The sequence below is a fragment of the Bactrocera latifrons genome, unplaced genomic scaffold, assembly GCF_001853355.1.
Source record: "Bactrocera latifrons isolate USDA-ARS-PBARC rearing strain unplaced genomic scaffold, ASM185335v1 scaffold_43, whole genome shotgun sequence".
NCBI lineage: Eukaryota > Metazoa > Arthropoda > Insecta > Diptera > Tephritidae > Bactrocera > Bactrocera latifrons.
Window position 1 is genome coordinate 1,754,586 of NW_017537079.1, and position 20,095 is coordinate 1,774,680.

General features: G+C 33.8%; 1 protein-coding gene across 6 annotated transcripts in view; it reads right to left on the reverse strand.

The window, feature by feature from the left end:
* Window positions 1-855: 855 nt before the first annotated feature.
* Window positions 856-20,095, reverse strand: part of LOC108972826 (serine/threonine-protein kinase GL21140) — a 64,386-nt gene continuing 45,146 nt past the window's right edge. For 2 of the 6 annotated variants that reach the window (XM_018939652.1, XM_018939651.1), the window contains exons 3-10: window positions 17,272-17,949; window positions 4,923-5,447; window positions 4,758-4,857; window positions 4,347-4,703; window positions 2,907-3,597; window positions 2,686-2,831; window positions 2,471-2,620; window positions 2,109-2,378 (exon numbers count right to left, since the gene is read on the reverse strand). In XM_018939652.1, the coding sequence (XP_018795197.1) occupies window positions 2,109-2,378; window positions 2,471-2,620; window positions 2,686-2,831; window positions 2,907-3,597; window positions 4,347-4,703; window positions 4,758-4,857; window positions 4,923-5,447; window positions 17,272-17,336 (2,304 nt within the window). In that variant the 5' untranslated portion in view covers window positions 17,337-17,949. Of the gene's footprint in view, window positions 2,379-2,470; window positions 2,621-2,685; window positions 2,832-2,906; window positions 3,598-4,346; window positions 4,704-4,757; window positions 4,858-4,922; window positions 5,448-17,271; window positions 17,950-20,095 lie in introns of all 6 variants that reach the window. The other 4 variants (XM_018939654.1, XM_018939655.1, XM_018939657.1 and 1 more) reach the window with 3 other exon arrangements.

Sequence of the window (20,095 nt, forward strand, 5' to 3'; positions counted from 1 at the left end):
CGAAATCATTTGGATTTCAAAAATTATATACCCTGACCTACAGTTAGTTTGTATGTAAAAAAAACACGATTTTTTTATTTTTGTTTATTCCTTTATTTTTGATTTAAATAGTTTTTTAGCACTTTCTAATAACTTTGCTTCGTTAAATTTTTTATTCTTACGTAGCGCTGTATACATTCTATGTGTATGTATGTATATGTAAAATTTCATTTTTCAAAATACAATAAACGTTTATAAATATGTATTATGTTTTTTAGTTTTAGTTGCTATTTATATTTTATTTTTCGCTACTGTGTTGTTTCTTTTTTTGTTTTTGAAATGCTAATTAAAAGAAATGTGTGCACTACTTAATTGTATGAAGTAGCCATGTACAATATGCACTCATATATGTATGATGATATAAGGAAAATGTACTTTTTGTGTGACACTACTAAAAATGTTAATTGTGACCAATGATTTTTATTATCTGTTACTTAACATTAATTGTTTCGATTGAATTTTGTGGATATACAAATATTTCGGATAAAAAGTAGATTATAAAAGTAGTTACACGGTATTAAAATAACGGTTCAAAATTTTAAACTATACTGATTAATGTTAACAGCATCGATTAATGTTTAGCTTGACGTCTCAACCTTCTTTTACCACTAACCAAGAAGTTATGCCGATAATTCTTAAAGGTCGATAACTGAACTTTTACAACTTTACAAAGATATTTGTTAAGTGCGGTTAGTTTAAAAAAAAGGAATGAAACCTTTTATTTTAAATTACGGCATGGAATAGGTAACATACAATGCACATATACTGATGAACAATTAAAAACGAATGGAAGGTTATGTAAACAGCTGATAAATATTTATATGTTTAAAAATGTATATTTTTTTTTAATTTTATTTTTTTCAATAAATCACTAATTTATACACTTCGGTATAATTCACAAAAAATCGTTAACCAAACCTTCAAAGCAGCAGTGCTGTAGCTGCGAAGTTGTGAAAAACAAAAACTTTAAAATTTATGGTATAAAATAATACAATCTTATCTTTTAAATTATTATTTCATAATTCCTATTTAATAAGTATATATGCATACAAAACTCTAATCAGTAGTTAAATAGCATTTTAAGGGACATATTTTTTTGCATTTAAAAGGAAAATTAAAATATATAACAACAGAAAAGACATAAAAATATAATACAACTAACTCTTATCGCAGTAGCACTAACAGTAAACATTTTAATATATGTAGGTAAAAAATAATACACAAAGTGGATAAAATAGATAGAGCTGTGTAAAAATATCAGCCTGGGACAGATAGTAAATGTTGATGTCTCTTACAATAAAAACCAATTAAAATTTACGTACAAAATATTTATATAAAAAATATACACGAATAAGTTGGTGTTTTTTTTCGTCAGCATTTCGCTTTGTTTCTCTTTGAATTCGTACAATTTTGCATATACAGTGATATTTCCACTGACTTTCTTATGCGCAGGCGACGGGGATTTTTATATAATATTAGGGCACCTTTTTAATTATTTCTCGCACGTAAACAATTTTGCTACCTCGTAAATGTGCTTTAAGTTTGCTCATAAATTATGCAAAAATTAGTTTAATAAAATACTTAGGCATACATATATGCGCATATGTGTACATATGTATGTAAGTTCGTGTTTTATGTGTGTGTTTGTATGTATAATTAATGTATTTAGTTAAGTCGCTGTTAATTACTGTGTGGCGTATCTAAAAGATTTGCCACAATAATTTTTAACGCCTATAAAACTCTCAATAATTTCGTTTGTTTTGCTCTTTTCGTTACTTCTTTTAGTTGTTAACATTGTATCATCTTTGCATTGTCGCATTTTTAATTTTTCCTCGCATATAAATAAAGTTTCGTTAATTATAATTTTTAATAAGCAATTAAATACATAATACTAAAACTACGTCCCCCGAAACTAAACCTATATGTATGTATATATTTATATATGTTTACATCGACAAACAAGCAGCTTCCTCAACTAGCTATAGACCTAAAATGTGATCATAACTTTGTTGTTTTTGTTGTTTGCAACGTTTTCCCACCCGCTATTCCAACGCATTTAGGCAGTAAATTCAACTGCTATAATCATTACATTCACCCAGTGTCCAGTAGTGATCCAATATATCCTCGCTGGTGAAACGTACTTCGGGATCGGATTGCAGCATGTTAGCAATGAGATCGCGTACACCATCACCTATGTCTGACCAGTAAGGTTCGGGGAATTCATATACACCGGATATAATGGCATCGAATAGCGGTTCTTGTTGATTATCGGGCGAAACGAATGGTGGAAAGCCACAAAGCAAGATGTAAAGTATTATACCAGCAGCCCACACATCGATCTGCAAAGCAAAGATAATAAAGATAATGTTTGTATTGAAATAATAATAAAAAAATTACATAAATATATTGAAAAAGAGTGTTTGATATTTACCTTCAGACCGTAACCTGTTTCCATTAGGATTTCTGGTGCAACATAAGTTGGCGTGCCGCAAACAGCAAACAATGGTTCGGTCACCTCACAGGCCAAACCAAAATCAGCCAATTTCAGTTCAGTTACATAGCCATTGGCATCCAGCTCAACCTGTGTTGTTTAAACGAACAAATAAATACAATTATTCAAGCTATTTGTATGCACTAAGAGCTTACCAATAGATTCTCGGGCTTGATGTCACGATGCACAATGCTCATGGAATGTAAATAGGCCATTGCGGAGGCCAAATGCTTAATCATGACACGTGACTGATTCTCAGAGAAGCGTGTTACACGTGTTATAGCATCAAAAAGATCACCACCTACAGTAGAAATATAAAATAAATATGTATTAATAAATTTTCTATTAAAAGAAAACATTTTACTTCTTAACTCACCGCTCACATACTCCAACACCAAGTACATATTCGCTTGTTGATCAACATCCATGATTAAAGAAATAATGTGTGGATGTTGTAATTTCTTCATTACACGCACTTCAGCATCGATGTAATGCTCCTTGCCTTTACATTTACTTTTATCGATTATTTTCAACGCGTATGGCAAACCGCTCTGCCGATCTTTGATCTTTAAGACAACAGCGAAATTGCCATCACCTATAATCTGACCCAATGCGTAATGTTCACGTATTACACCAGGCAGTTCGCTTGCATCGATACCGCTTTCATTTAACGCGGCCAAATCTTCGTCAACAATTTGATCACATGGTTCTTGTTGATGATTTTGCTGATGTTTTGCGCTATTCAGATTTTTACTCTTTACTGGCATTTTCGGTTTCGGACCCTTATATGTCGTACCTGCTGTACGTAGTGACTTTCGTATGGCCTGTATGGCTTTGTGTTCGTCAGGTTCCAGTTTGAAGTCATCTGGATTATTAACACGTTCTGTGCCATAGGCAAAGAAAATGTCATCGGGACCGAAGAAATCGGCCAACTGTATAACCGGACTACCAGAGAGCGTAAACACTTTGCGTACATAACCTGTATCAAGGCGTACCACTTGCGTGATGGCGGTTAATACATGATCAAAGCTCGGACTGTTGCGTTTGTTTAACAGTAGGCGCATAATCTATAAACAAACATGATGAAAATGGTGTAATGTAGTAAATAAAAATTTTATGAAAAAAAAAAACAAGAAAACCCGTTGACTTTGGTTGCATGGAAGCTCTCTCAATATAAAAATATATTTATCTTTATTTTGAACTATTAGTTTGTATGACAGCTATATGCTATAGTGGTCCGATTCGAATAATTTGATTGGATCTTTATATAATAATTCATGCCTAAAGATATCTTGTCAAATAAAAAGTTTTTAATACAAGAATTTGATTTTGATCGATTTTGTAACGCAGCTGGATGATACCAGGATGGTCCGATATCGGCGATTCCAACAATTAGGCAGCCTCTTGGGGAGAAAAGGACAATTGCACAAATTCAGAACGATAACTCTAAAATATCTAAATTGAGGGATTAAGGTCTTGTATATACAGACAGACAATCAGACGAACTTGGCTAAATTGACCCAGTCATTATAGAATCTCCAAATTTTATTTCTGGGTGTTACAAAGCTCGTGGCAGCAAAATTAATATACCCTGTTTGCGGTTTAAAAGCAATTTCCAAATAAATAGCTTCACAATTGCACAATTTCAGAACGATATTTCTAAAACTGAGGGACTAGTTCGTGAATATGCAGACAGACAGTCAGACGAACATGACTAAATTACTCAGTACGACATTAAAGCGTCTCCAACCTCCAATTTACCTTGTTCAGGGTATAACGATTAATTTCTAAAAAATATATAAATAGCTTCACTTACAGTTCGTGGCTTGGTGCCGTTTCTTATCAGTGTCACAATACGGGGATGTACCACACGGTCGCGTTCGCTTAATTTCAGCACTGGACTGCCATTAGTGGCACCAGCTGTGGTATTTGCGCCATTACCGGTTACGCCACCCCCAGCTACGCCGCCACCGCCGCTGTTGTAAGTAGTCGTACCATTCTTAAGCGGTGAAGATGGACGATAAGCTTTGGACAAACGATTGTTTGTCTTGTTGGAGAGTGTCAAGTTGGCCAACGGTTGTGAGGAGGTGTTGTATTCGATTTTCTTGAAATTCTCATTATTACAGGAACAAATGTAACTTTGACCATCTTCGAGTTCGTCCAAAGTAGAGATCTAAGGATATATAAAATTAATATGTAAATAGTTTAAATTGTAAAATAGACTGACCTTTTTGCCACACATGGTATAAATGGTGCGCACAGCCCCTGGAATTTTTACGTTATCCTCTAATAAACGTGTTAAGTCTTCAAAAAGGCTCTCGAATGATCTGTAATGTTTAATGAATTACATTAAAAAGTTTACAATCAAACCTTAAAAGCTGCTTTCACTTACCTATAACGTTCATTTGAGACTGGAATGGTTATACCCGGATAGAAACGATCGCCATTGCGATAGAATTTTATTCGTCTCGCTTTGCGTGTTGGTGTACGGCTGCTTGAAATACGCTTCTTCACCTGCGATACTGCTAAGGTGTTAATTGTTGTATTTGTAGCGTCAGCACCATTGCCATTGATTAAGGCTTCGGTAGAAGAAGTTGTTTTTATACCTGCTGCAGCGGCCGCGGTGGTCACGGACGTTGTAAGTCCCGTTGTCGAGCTGGTAGTGGAGGCACCGCTTAACGAACCATTCGATTTACAATTGAGATCGGCACCCAAACTGACACTGCCACTATTCAGCGAACTATTTAAATCCAAATCTTGCAACTCTTTTTCAATCTCTGAATTCGAACTGGCCGGACTGTTACTGCGACTAAGTGTGATGATACTGTTATTCAGTTGCGCTTGCTGTGATTGTGACAAGGCTGGCGGTGATATGAGGGAATTGTTTAGGTGATTATTCACCGTCTGAACTTCCATTCTAGAAAATAAAAAAATAAAAAACAAGAGAAATAAGTTTAGTTACTTGTTTTATTTACAGTTATTATAAGCAACTGGTTTTAAAAATCATAATTCTTTATTATATGTTTATTTGTACAACAGCAAAGTCACATTGCAAAACCGGCATAATTTCAGTAATTTTAGCACAGTGTAGTTTGTGCAATTTTCTCTGCTTAAAAATCTGTGTTAATTGTCATGCAGTATGTGTAATTAATATACAAGTATGTATATGTATGCATAAGGAATGTATAGTATGTACATATACATATGTAGTTCTCTTATGTTCATTTTATCTAGCATCTTTTTTAAATAATTTTATCAACAATATGTGTGTTTATTAGCGGCGTACACTTGAAAACGTGTAGAATATGTTAGCAACAAATTACTCTTAATAAGTTGGATAAAATATTTATAAATTCAGTTCGTACTCACCTCTTTGCGGAAATAAGTTTCTTTATTGATAAAATTAATATAATTTATAACTTTTACATTTAGAAATTAAATTGTCTTAAATATAAGGTATCGGCTTCCGTTCCCACGACAGTCGGGTCTAAGTAAAAGGAACGGACCCGTATTTTTATCCGACCAACGACTGTCAACTCGGTGGCATACCTCGAAATTATTTCTGTAATGTTTTCTGCCGCTACAATAATAACCATTCTTGCTCGAGAGAATTCAATGTTCGATGCTCATCAGCAAGTGGGGTGCACTAAGGTCCTCTTCAACCATGGCACTCAATGCCATTTTGCATATTGCGCCCCTAGATATAGCCGGCAGTTCTATGGCCACTAAACTTGCTATTTGACTCAGAGAATCGAGGTTGGTAAATGAAAATGAGTTTGAACATTCGGACATCTTCTTCCCATGTCTTGACTTCATATTTCGGATAATGGAGTTGCCAAACCAAAGTATGCGTATTTTTTTGTCCACATTCATTTGAGGGAGATGGACGTAAGTCCATACATGCCGCTAAATGAGACCTTTAAGATTCTTAATGGATGGGTCAAAGCTTGGAAGGAAAGTTGATGGAGGAGCATACTGTCAAGAACTCTATTAACTGCAATTTTAGACTTATTGATTTACGGCTCCGGAGTGAAGTCTCCTTCATAAATCTCACTAATTGTTCGTTCAATATTATTTAAGGAACAGCTAACCTCGTTACTTTGTTATAAGACTAGTAGCGGTGGCAGGACACAAAGGAGTCTCAAAGTTGAAGATCTAGAAAGGCATAGCTGTTGATAGAATGGAAATAAGCTGGTAAGATTCAGAAACTTACCGGATACCAGTTGTATAAGACGTGTGGAAGCAGACGAGGTGGAAACATCTTAACAGTGTTTTCTTAACTGTACCGCGTTCTTGCTCGACTCGTTCCGTACAGTCAACACATCTCTTTGGAATGATTGAATTCGATTCCAGATTTATGGAAAGCATTTTAACAGCCGATGAGACATGGGTTTATGAGTTTGACATGTAACAATCATCGGAATAGCGGAGAGCCGCTCAAAAATCAAGGTGTTGTTTATGGTTTTTTTCGATATTCGTGGTTTGGTGCATCCTAAATTTCTTCCTTAGGGAGTTCTATTTGGCCGCATCGAGTCGTATGCGTGAGAACTTCCGTCGAAAACGGCCGGAATTATGGAAGAACAATTCATTCATAAGATGATAATGCACCATTGCATCGACTTTAAAGCCAAAAACGCAACCAATACTATCGTTCAAACACCGTATTCACCCCGTATTAATGAATTATGCGTTTTATTTACAATTTCCGGATTTTTTTTGTTACAATGTACTTTTTAAATAATAAATTTCCTGCATAATGCAAATAAACGGTTTGTAAATAAATTATATACTTAAAAGAAAATCTTCCCTTCTTTAACACCCACTTTTCAAACTCAATAAAATTTACTAATCCACATACAGACATATTATATTTATGTAAGACTAAAGAAAATTTACTCAACTATGACGACAGCTTACGTAGACATATTAATATATGTATGTACATACAGATGTATGTAAGTGTGGAAATTATTTATAAATTATACATGCATATAATACTTTTGCACTGAAAATCGCACAAACAAACAGGTTTGGCAAAACGTGGGTGGGTTGTTGTAGGTGAAATGCGCTCGCAGACACGCTGTCTGCTGGCAAAGCTTTGTTGTAATATAGCCAAAAATGAAATTTAATGAGGCTCATTGCAAATGCTTGTTACATGAATGAGCTTTTTGAATATAAATATGTGTGTTAAGTTGTTAACAATACTTTCACTTAATACTTGCGATGAAACTAAGAAAATTTTCAACGCAATAATTAAGAAAATCAGTCACACTTCGGTATTGATATGAAAGCAAAGGGAGAGGGTTCTATTATCAGTGTTATTCGTTATTATACCCACAGTTTCCCCGTACATGCATTTTCATTATTGTTCATTAGTGTTTAAACATTTCCTTCTCTCTCTGCAATTGATAATTTATTACGTTATAAAACACACATCTTAAATGTACATACAGATTTCGAAATGAAATTACACATATGTACATGAATAATCATTATTAAATTAACAGCACTTTCATTCGCCGTTTAATTAGTTTGCGTATGTTTGTATGTGTGTTTGTTCGTTTTTTCATTAAAGCGTCCAAAAATATAACGATTGCAGTTAATCAAAGTAATCAAGTTATAAAATTTGAATGGCTATGCGGATGTGTGTGTAGATGCACAAACGGTTTATTGCAGTCATAAAATATGCACATCACAACAACAAAGTATGAATATTTGAAAAATTGTTGGGCTTATGCTATATGTATTGTGTGTTTGAAAAGTCACACCATATAAATTATAAGCTGTAAAAGCGGTGCTGAATGAAAAGCGCTGATTTAATTGCAAATATGCATGTAGAGATATTGCGAAGCTATAAAAATGAAACCCCTAATGGTATTAGGAACATTTTGGAAAGATTTGCTGCATTTCACTTTCAGATAATTTTTCATCGAGCAATGTTGACCTTATTTGAAATTAATAGAGATTTTTTTTTTATGTAAAATAAAAGATAAAATATTTAATTTTTCCTTCAAAAATATTATTGTGTATTCTTAAAATATGTGTAACCTTAAAAAATTTAAACCGTTGATAAGGAGCTTTTTCCCCGAATTTTGTCTTTTTTAGGCTTTCACAATACTTAATAAGGTTTCTATTGTCACCAAAATATTGCATTTTTTCTTTCCTATGTTCGATTATACCTTTCTCAAAATGTTAATAATAAAAATTACAAATGAGTTGGTGAATTCATTCTCACCATTGAATTATATAACAATTTACAGTTTTAATATTTTCGGGTACTTCTTTGTAAAAATTTATTCTCGAATTACAACATTTTTTTATAAAGTATATATGAAATTTTTCCTAATTTACGAGTTTCATTTTCAAAATACCAAAATACATTCGGTATATCTTCAGCATTGCTAAAACTCTCTTAAATATACATACGTGAAACCACGTCATTTTTGCGCGCTAAAAACATATTTTTCTAACCAAAATCTACACATTTCCAAACGCATTTTCCAATTTCGGTTTTAAATGCTGCTACATAGTTTCGACTGACCTCATTTTAGTTCAACAAACTCTCCAAGGACATGCAAAGGCAACAATTTCCATGTGAAGAGAGAGTGTGGGATGATGATGATAATCAGCTTAATGGATTATTAACGCACACCTAGTTTACATAAGTATATTTTTGCAATAAAGAGAGTATATGAGACCATTAATGTACATACATATGTATTGTATATACGTTTGTTGATACTGTGTTGGTATGTTTAGAAGGAAGAGTGCTTTTTTTTTTTTTAATATAATAAATTTAAATGTGTTTTTTTAGAATATTAAGGATGACACAAATATGCAATGCTGGGATAGGTCTGCGTAACACAATGGAGAGATGACTTTGAGAATGGAGTCGTTTACCTGAATCTGGAACTAGAGATTGATAAATACTCTCTTTAATCGAGGAACGATTGTGATAAGCTGATTAAAATACTCCAAGATTTACAAATTCTCAGCCACAAGTTAGAAAATTAAAGAAGCCATACAAAAACTCTGTTTTTATAGGCTTATTATTACCATACTTTGGCATAAAAACTACAAACCTGCAGCTGGTATATGTCACGGTACTAAGAACTAATTAAACCTACAATAAATTACGTCACATAACGGTACAAGTGAGGCATTCTTCTCCAGCAAGTGATTACCTCACCAAACATGTGTGCAAAAGATATCATATTACCACGCATGAGCTGCCACTGGACTCCAAGGCATCCTTAACCTACTCTTCTAAATTACCGGCTAGAAATAATTATATAAGCATACATTATATTACATATATGCATATACATATATTTACATTGCCCACAGGACGCACCTTTTTCAGTATTCTCGTGCCATATACAACTATTGACGGCGCTATCTACGAAAGCACCAGCACAAAATTAGAACGTCGAATGTAGCAAAATTAAAAACCAACATTAAATGTTTGCTTCCACAGGTATACTTTACGTAGCGCCAAGTGCCTTTCAGTCTCACCATCTTACAATTATAAAAGAACGTCAGCTTTGGAAAGCGTTATGCGCCCAGTGTCCTAATTTGCACTTTCCACAATATTTATTAACTGACGGCTTTCTATATAGTCACGCCTCGAAATGACGGAGACGAGAGAATGCAACGAAGGTATGAGCGTACTAACAAATAGTTATAAAAGCGAATAAGCGTCAAGAGATCAGTGCAAAAAGGAAAGTAAAAATTTATGTAGAGCAATGGACAGTAGTCCAGGAATACGGAGTTGGTTAGGTAGTCGGTAAAAGCCCACTGATTAACAGGCTTACCACCTTAGGGCTTTTAACGAATTTCACGCCATTTTTACGTTTAACGTGCCATGCAAAAGACGCACCCATATTGGTCTCATTCGCAAAGTGACCGGCAGAAGTTAGGTGAGATTTCTCGTTTTTCTTTAGTGAATGGCGTTTTTTCACACTTTAGATAGCATTTAGCCGCTAAATGGCGAATGGACAAAAAGGTAGTGGCGAAAAATTGTTTGAGGTCACAAAGACTCCGCTTTCTTACCTATCAGTACAATACAGTGGTGGTAATTTAATTGAAACGGGTTTCATAGAATATTTTATAATAATGTTGAAGAAGTTGTTCCGGGCACTGAATTAAATGGCTACAATAACGGGAAATTGGAAAATGGTAAACCGTCCCTAAATTTTACAATAGCATTCCTAAGTGTAATGCGATTCTTAAAATAAAAAAAAATTAAATCGGAAGGCACCATTCCAAAATATACAGGCTGACTTTATTCTACAATTCTCGGAATAAATAAAACAGATTACAAGCATATTTTAGATTCACACAAGTCCCAGAATTAAAACATGTGACTTTTTCCAATTTATGGTCGTCATAATTGTCCTGTCAGATCAACAATTGAACGTCTAGTGGAAAATTTTGAAGTACAAAATGTTCCCGTGCCAGTGAGATGAAGAAGTGCCCGTAGTGTCGCGAATATTGCGGCCGCTAGCCCATCAATTGAGGAGGACCCAAGTATGTCTCTCACACGTCGTTCTGAAGCGTTGAGCAACTGTGTCATATCGTTGTGGCGAATTGTGCGAAAAGACCTTGGCCTACATCCTTAGAAGATCAAATTGACGCAAGAATTAAAGCCACTTGACCAACAGAATCGTCGTAATCTTCGTAAATTGGGCTCAATAACAACTTAAAAATGATCCGGATTATCATCGAAAAATCATCTTCAGTGATGAGGCTCATGGCTGAATGGTTGATATGGGCTTGGACAATATGTGGTTCCAAAAAGACAGGACACAAGCCGAACAGCGAATGTCACAATTGAATTATTGAAAACCAAGTTTAGTTAACGTGTTATCTCACGAAATGGCCCAGTCAATCAATTGACCGCCTCAGTCGTGCGATCTTTTCTGGGCGCATTCGTTGGCCCAAAAAAAGTTTTTTGTTTACAGAACGGCCGTTCCATCCTACCTCTCTGATTCTCCAGCGAATGGTTAAAGCATTCACTATAACTTCTGTCGCATAACTAAGGTTTTTTTTTTTAATATCTGACGAGGATTTAAATCGACTGAATAGACTCGAACATTGGATGAGCCTGTCTTGGGCAATAATCGTATTTCGGGTTCTTCCAGAATCTTTTTTCTCCCCAATTTTTTTTTTTACGAAATTACGACAGTAGTCTGGCTGAATCCCACAGTGGCCGATATTTGTTTGGATTCTGCTTTGATAAGGCTCTTATTTGCCCTTAAGTGACATCAGTCATTTGTCGTCGTTTTGGCATGTTTTGTATATAATTGCACAAACTTTTTACATACACAATTGATGTTTTAATGATGCAAATCAACTCTTTATAGCACTATATACATATAATAGAAATTGCAAGCCAATCCAATTAGCAGCAACTACTCTGAGCGGATTTTTATCCCCGCTTTGTCGGTTAGTTACTTAGTTTTCAAGTTATTGATCTGAAATTGTACGCACTTTCTTACCCCATTTATCATTTGTGGGAACGGCGATATCGGCGCACTATAGAATGCCATATAAACTGAGCGATCATATGCAAGTTCTTGTTAGAAAAACTTTTTTATTTGACAAATTATCTTCTCGAAATTTGGTATGGATTAACGTTAAAGACAACGCTACAATCTCCGAATAAATTGTTCAGTTCGGATCACTGTATCATATAGCTGCCATACTCAAACTGAACAATAAATATCAATATACAAATTTTGTTTACTCTTTTTGCTTTAAGAAATTAGTTTCCTTTTTAAATGACCTGCACTGTCGGTATATAATACACACCATAACTGAATTTCGCTATTCTCACCAAGTTAAATGATTGGAATGTTTTGCCAAGTAATGGATGTGGTGTTAAAATTCTATTTTAGCTATAAAACTCTGCATTAGTATAAGCATACGGACTTTAATGATTTTAGCGGAGCTATTAAGACTATTAGAAAATTAAAATGTCAGTATTTAATTAATAGTGAAATATAACTTTACTGGGTGAAAGAAGGTGAATGTGAAAGTAACTGACCTACTACTACTAAACTGCCTTCAGCAAACATTTTAATTATAAAATATTAATTCGAAAACTTACATATTGCATAACACTCACACATCGAAGATGAGTGACTGCTTAAATTAAATAAACTTACAATATCATAAATATTGTATGTAATGCTGATGTAATATTTTTTTAATGTATTTTTCTTAAATTGCTTAAGCAGTCATCCCATGAGAACCGCCCACAATTTTCATGCTGCAATCAACTGGTTGCATGAACGGTAAACTGGTTTCCATTATACATATTTTATATGTATGTAGTGGTTTATGACTCATGACTAATGTTGCAGCAACGCAGGCGAGCCGACGAACTGAAGCTGACTTTTACTTTACCCAGAAACAACAAAATAAATAAAATAAGTAAAAGAAAAACCAGCGATAAATGATTATGTTGTGCTTTCTTGCACTTCGCGATACTCGCACAAAGCGGCAACTCCTTGTCTTCACACTTTATATATTTGTACATATGTACATATGTATGTATGTTGAGTATTCTCACATAAGGTAGCCATATATCTTACATAACAAACATAAAAATAGAAGCCGTATTCACTACATAATCGCATTAATGCAAGACGACTTAAATCCTTTATCGTTAGTTTTAATTCCTTTTTCATTTCTCACATTAAATTCAAGTTTTGCACGTTTTCATTGAAGCTCCACTATGCTTATGGGTGTGTGTGACTTTATGACTAAAGTCAAAGCTTCATTGTGGCGACGCCTGCCTCATTCCTGTTTATGGACATGGATGGGCACACGAAAAACAAGCGCAAAGAGACAAACAACACGAAAGTACATTGTTTCGTTGAAGTATGTGTATGTCCGAATTTTTGTATTCGCCAAAAGTAAAATTGATTTATTAATGTAATAAATTTAAAATATTTGATATGGGTGCGCGCTTTATTTTTTATTCATGCAAATTCAGCGTGATGACCAAGTGATATCTTTTTGAGGAACGTCATCAAATCGGCAAAAAATATACAGACAATGTATGTACATATAGATATGTATATGTATGTAATACTTATGTACGTGTCTCGAAACTATAAGTACACATATTTAACTGAAACTAATGTCGAAAACTTTGAGAAGTACTCGTGGGATATGATTTTGTCGAAACTCTGTAAAGAATATATTGTATATAATTGATCAGCGGTGCCGAACTGAGACGTTTTAGTCATTTCAGTTTGTCTGTCTGCATACGTGGCGTTTTTAAAAAATAACCGGAGTTTTTACTTTTCGAAAAATAAACAACTGATTTGTTTCACTCTTCTTTCACTTTTTCCAATCGGCGAAACATTTCTCAAACTCGATTTTTTGTATCTTTTAAAAAACTTCAATTTTCTTGTAAAACGATGGTCCTTTTTTGAGGTTCTCTTTATTTTTGGAAATAGAAAAAATCACAAGAGCCATCGTGACAGTATTGTTTTTGTTCAAGAGTTCACGAACAAGCAATAAAGTTTGATCTTTTAATAAACGAAAATTGCCAAGCTCATTTGCGCTGCTAGAGTGTATGAAATAAATACAGCTGAAAATGTTTTTTTCCGTTTTTTAGGCTCCCAATAAATCAACCTTCTTCAATGAATACCTACGTTGCCATTTATATTTCTAGATTTGGCAACACTAGTGTAGCAATTTGGAAACTGAAAATTTTATAGAAAAAGTTGACATTTTTGATGATATGCAGATACTGCAGATTTGTATGGATTTATTTTAGAGTAACTTAAAATATTCCTCTATACCAAGAAATGAAATTAAATCGGGAACATTTAAGTTACAGTAACATAACATATTCTTCTCGACCAAAAAATGGGAAATCAAACGCCAAAATTTTCACCGTATCCGTAATCAGCAAAAGTTGTTCGGATTAATTGTTTGCATACCCCAATTAGAGTGCAAAAGTCCTTTGACAATTGATTCATAGGCATGCAAATATTTACAGATCTTGATGGAGAATATTTTGAAAAACAATAATGCGATTTTTGATGATTATAATTTGTTTTTGTTTTCGAATCCCGAAATATAAAAGGCAACCTACGTTGAAACAACATAATAAACAACATTTTTGACAATTGGACTCTCCAAACCCGCGAAATTTTAAATTTTCCAATTCCGGTTATTTATGAACACACCTGAAATAAGCGAACTAATCCCTGGGTGTTTAAAAGGAGAGATTTTAAGGATCTGAAATTAGGAATGTTTTTTTTTGACATTATTGCACTGAACGAATGAAAAATATTTTTTAATATAATATATAATATAAACAACGTTGTTGTTGTTGTTGTAACGGCAGAATTCTGCCGAGTTGACAGTCCTTGGCCGGATAAAAATCCGAGTCCGTTCCGGTTTTCGTAGACCCAACTGTCGTGGGAACGGATGAATTCACAACGTAAAGAACGGTAGTCAAAATAAATTGTCATATGAATACAGAGTGACACAAGGAGAGAACCATGTCAAAATGGCTGCTGAATGGACTTTCTATAATTCTATCATTCTTAACATTACATTATGATATGCATATATTGGCGTTCATTTACGATAAAAAAAATGTATATTAGAAAATCAAATTTATTTCCTCAGTTTTTGGGTTAGTTATAAGTACATAACCTCATTGTACACACACACCTCATTTGTTACATGTTCCAATATACATATCACACAAACACACATATCGCCAAAAGGATTACTTCCTGCCGAGCTATTCATAACTTAGCGTTTCTTGAAAACACAGTTGTTTCATATCACTTTCATGGCGATCTGATTATTTAGACTAAAGCTTTTTCCCGCAGTTTTCCATGATTACGCACATGTTTGCTTTCCGCTGTCATGCTGCATTTCCTACATTTTTGTTTAGTTGCATTTTGTTGTAGACGGGTATATTGAAATAGTTTTTCTTATTTGACCTATTTTACTTTTCTTCAAACACAACATTTACATACACATATACGCCTACTCGTATGTACGCATATGGCGCGTGCGGCATACATATGGCATACCGCATGAATGACTGTGGCATATTCAATGGGAAAGTGTATTATATGAAAACTATATGCTATGTCTGAACGGCATACAATCAGGTGTTTTTGTTAACATGTTGGTATGCACAGTGTGACAAAACTAAGGATGTAAAGACAAAAAAATAACTGAAATGTACATTTAAGGCTTTTCTTCAGTTAATTTTTCACTGATGTTGCTGAGGGCGGCACTGTATTCTCATAAGTTCATAACTCCCGAAACGAAAAAATAGTAAGGGCAAAAAATAGTAAGAATTTTTAATTTAAATTTTGCGCAAAAATCCATTCAACTGATGATCTAGATCTCAATAAAATATAGGAATTGGTATTTGAGAATCGACGATTAGCAGTCAGAGATACTGACATCGTTGGAATATCGGAATGATCCATGAATAAAAACCATTTTGAAAGATCATTGGGCCTAAGAAAAGGGTTGAAAAATCTCCAAATTTTTTCGAAGAACAGCGTCGCGTTAACATCTGTGAAGCAATACTTTCAAACTACTAGAATGTCATGAACACTCACTGTCGATGAGTCTTGGATCTATGCTTATAACCCGGAAACAGACGTTCAAACGGTCGAATATCGTGGCAAAAGTGAGCCTAAGCCGAAAAACTATCAGCAAGTCAAAAATCAAGGTTATGTTGACATTTTTTTTCGATTATCGAGGTGTGGTGCGCTCCGACTTCTCTCCGACCGGCCAAACCGTCAACAAGAAATACTGTTTGAGTGTTTTCCGTCATTTGACAAAGTTATTCGTTAAAAGAGGCCAAACATATGGGCGACAACTCTTGGTTTTTGTACCACGAAAATGCACCGTCGCTTACTGCATTGATTCTTCATGAGTACCCAACAAATTTCTACGAAATTGTTTTGCCACTGCTGGGAGCTACCAATAAATTCGTGTTGAGGTTTACAAATAAAAAGCCGTAACTTCGGTTGCACCGAGGTTATAATAAACTTCATTCGTAAGTGCATTTCTTATAGAATAAAATTTTTTTTAGTTTTCAATATTTCTGATCGATACCTCATGATCATTTTTATATATATTATACTACTATATATTATACTACTAGGTGGTTTGACCCACACCTCTTGACTACAAAATCAAAAAACCCTACGTGTAATGATTTTAATTATAATTTTTTTTCGGTTTTAGCAAAGTTAACGAAAAGCAGCCTCTAACATCTCATGACTGTAAAGTAGTGTTATGAGAAGTCAAACTGAAAATTTGATTAACCTAATAAATGTATTATTACACGATGGTTTATAATAAGCTTTCAAGCTCGTACACTTCGACAGTAGGGTAAAAGCAATCAGTTAATTTAGCAAATTTTCGCAACTTAAACTTTGTTTTTCCACACTGTTAAGATTTCAATTGAAATTCGTGTGGTTTAAGGTAAATAATAATATTTCTAAAAATAAGTTTAACTTATTTTTAAATGTAGTACTTGTATGAATAAAAATAGAAACAAATGCGCTAAAATGAAGAAAATAACAAAAATAAATACTGGCTGTAATAGAAACATATTAATAATTAACTAAAAACAAATTAAATCTAAAATTATCTAAGTATCTTTGCTACATACACTTATTACTGTTATTAAAGTCATCTGGTAATAGCAACGCAATCAAATTAACCGCAATTACCTTGTAAGCCGTACGATAGGATCATCAGAGTTCCAACTATATTTTCTATATTTGCGATATCGCATTTTCTAGCACTGGTTAAGCGAAAAATTACTTGTAGCAGAAGTTGATTGATGACTTTTAGACACTTTCCTAGACACTATATATAGGTATAGCCTTGCGAGTACCTCAAGGGCAGCGGTACTTGACCGGCTTGTATTATACACTTCACTGATTGCCAGCCAATTCAAACTGTATGATTACTTCTCCTCTGCTTTGGTAAACTATTTATCACACAGATAATCGCAAGGGCTTACATTATATGTCCGTGCCACATGCACTATATTGTAAGTACGATTGTCTTTTGGATACGCACGGACAACTTTATATGACCGGTGAACTTATTTGTAGATTTTCGATTTCTTTATTATTCTTTTTTTTTTTGTTTTGCTACTGCGTTTGCTTTGTTGTAGGGTTGCGCACTTTGTTACTTAAACGTCTTCAATCAAAGCAGAGCACAAGTATTGTTAAAACGAGTTGAACCTCTGACATTTCAGTGTCAGTTTGACTTTTGTTTTTATTGCTATATTTTATATTGTACAAGTACACACGTTTCGCATTTAATATTGATTTCTTCAGGCAGTTATTTATTCATGATCCCCAATTGAAAGTGAAATGGAAATGGTAGTGGTTGTAGCGCTGGAAAATCGTGTAAATGATTTAGTACAACAAATAAGCGAAGAAAGGAGTGAATGTTTGCGTTGTGATGTGTAAATAGTTAATAAGTTTCATGTATCGCGGAATATAGACAGATCAATAGTATGTGGGAAAGTAGCTCGAATATGTATGAGAGACTGTGATTCTTAAGACCTTTCAAAAAATATTTTTTTATTTTATTTAAATATGACCTGTAATAAAATTTACAGACAGACTAGGAAACTAAGGGAAGCTGGTTACTTAGGCCTTTGTCCCCTCAATAAATACTAATTTTTTACTGTATTTGTAAAATTCTTTTGTCAATATAAAATCAATACTAAAGTATACTTTAATTTAACATGCCAAATTAAAAATATAAGGAATTCTTGAAGTTTGCATTGGCATAGACAGCGCTTACGCAAAGGTAGCTGTATAGTACGTACTGTTTTTCTGTAAAATTTCACTTCGCGTAGCTATATGACTATACTTTTATTTTTAATTTCATATAGGTACAATTATTGGTAATCAGGCCACTTTCTATTTAGTGTTTTCCTGATAATTTTAAAATGTGCATTTGATGACTACGTGACTTTATAAAGGTTTAGTTCAAGGCTATCAACAATATTTCATATTTTAACGTTATATATAATATCTTTATTAGCAAAAGTATGGCAACGCTTTTTCAATTATCCATACACTTGTTATAAGTCTGTTTATGGCCTTCAGCGAGGTTATTTCGGTATCGGCACATTCTGGGAGCGCCATTCATTAGATTTTTGTGCAGTTTCGACGTCATACTCAAATATCCATGCCTCGCCAGCAGTAATTATATGTTTGATAAATGTAAGGTTATCAGCTACGTTTTCAGGCATCTTTGCAAAAAAATAATTTACTTTGGTACGAGTGTAGCATTGATACGCTTTATGCCCAAAACATTAACCAAAATGTGTAGAGTCCATAAATTCGTGTTCATTAATCTTCAATCTTTTTGATCTCAAGATAAAGATTTTCAAGTACTGTTTCCTTAACTTATCCGATGTTATTGTCATTAACAGAGGTGAAGTTACTACTCACGCAATGCAAGTTTTCAACGACTTCATGACTTTCACTAAATGTTTTAAGTCACAACAATACTTGTGTCCGTTATAAAGGAGACTTCTCAAAACGCTTTTAAACATTTTCAACAATTTTGTAGTCGTGATTTCATTGGGAACACAAAATTTCGAGCAAACTCATTGTTCCATTTTTTCCATGTAAAAAAATCGCCAGAGAAACTTTTCTCATCGCAAAGAAACAGCCTGACAGCATACACACACACACACGAACATCCATATAATAAATATGTTTTTTTATTAAACCAGTCTGCATCAAATTTGATCAGATGGTACTTTTTCCAATAAGTTTAAACCAATTGATGGAATCTTTTATTAGAATGTTCGTCTAAATTTTAATATTTTTTTAATTCTTAATAGTTCCTTAGAAGTATCAACTCTCTAGATTTATACTAGAAAATGAGTTTCTCCTGAACTTAGGTGAATTTCTCCTAAATTTACGTTGAATTCGTTATATTTTTCTGCTATACCTTGGTTAGCTAGGTATATAAAATTGTTTTCTACAAATTGATATTACCTACTGCTTGAATGAATATTATGAAACTTAAGCAATACCACTCAAAACAAGCCACTTAGAATTTTACGGCATGAAAACACGATTTCTTGCAACCACATGTGCTTAAGGGCTAAATTATTACGAGCTTTTATAGCAAAATGCTCGGTATACACGGCGAAACTCACGTTAGAATCCAACAAGAAATTATAACTGAAAATATGAAGTAACCGCGATAAAATCTAATGCCAAATACTGAAAATGTATACCGTTATATGTATGTACATACTTTACAAAAGCACGCAACGTCTGCATGAAAGTTACCGCTGTGTTAAAAACATTGTTACTTGCCACAAATCGATAAGAGTAAAATAGAGAAAAGTTTCATGTACGACATTTAATGGACATGAATTACTAGAATGTAATACAAAGTGAGCAAAGAGAAAGTGTACAGAAATTTGGCAACGTCATAGTTGAACTTTGGCTTGGTAAGGGCATAACAGCAATTGGCTGCTGACGCTTTAAAATTGAAGGCAAGAATGTC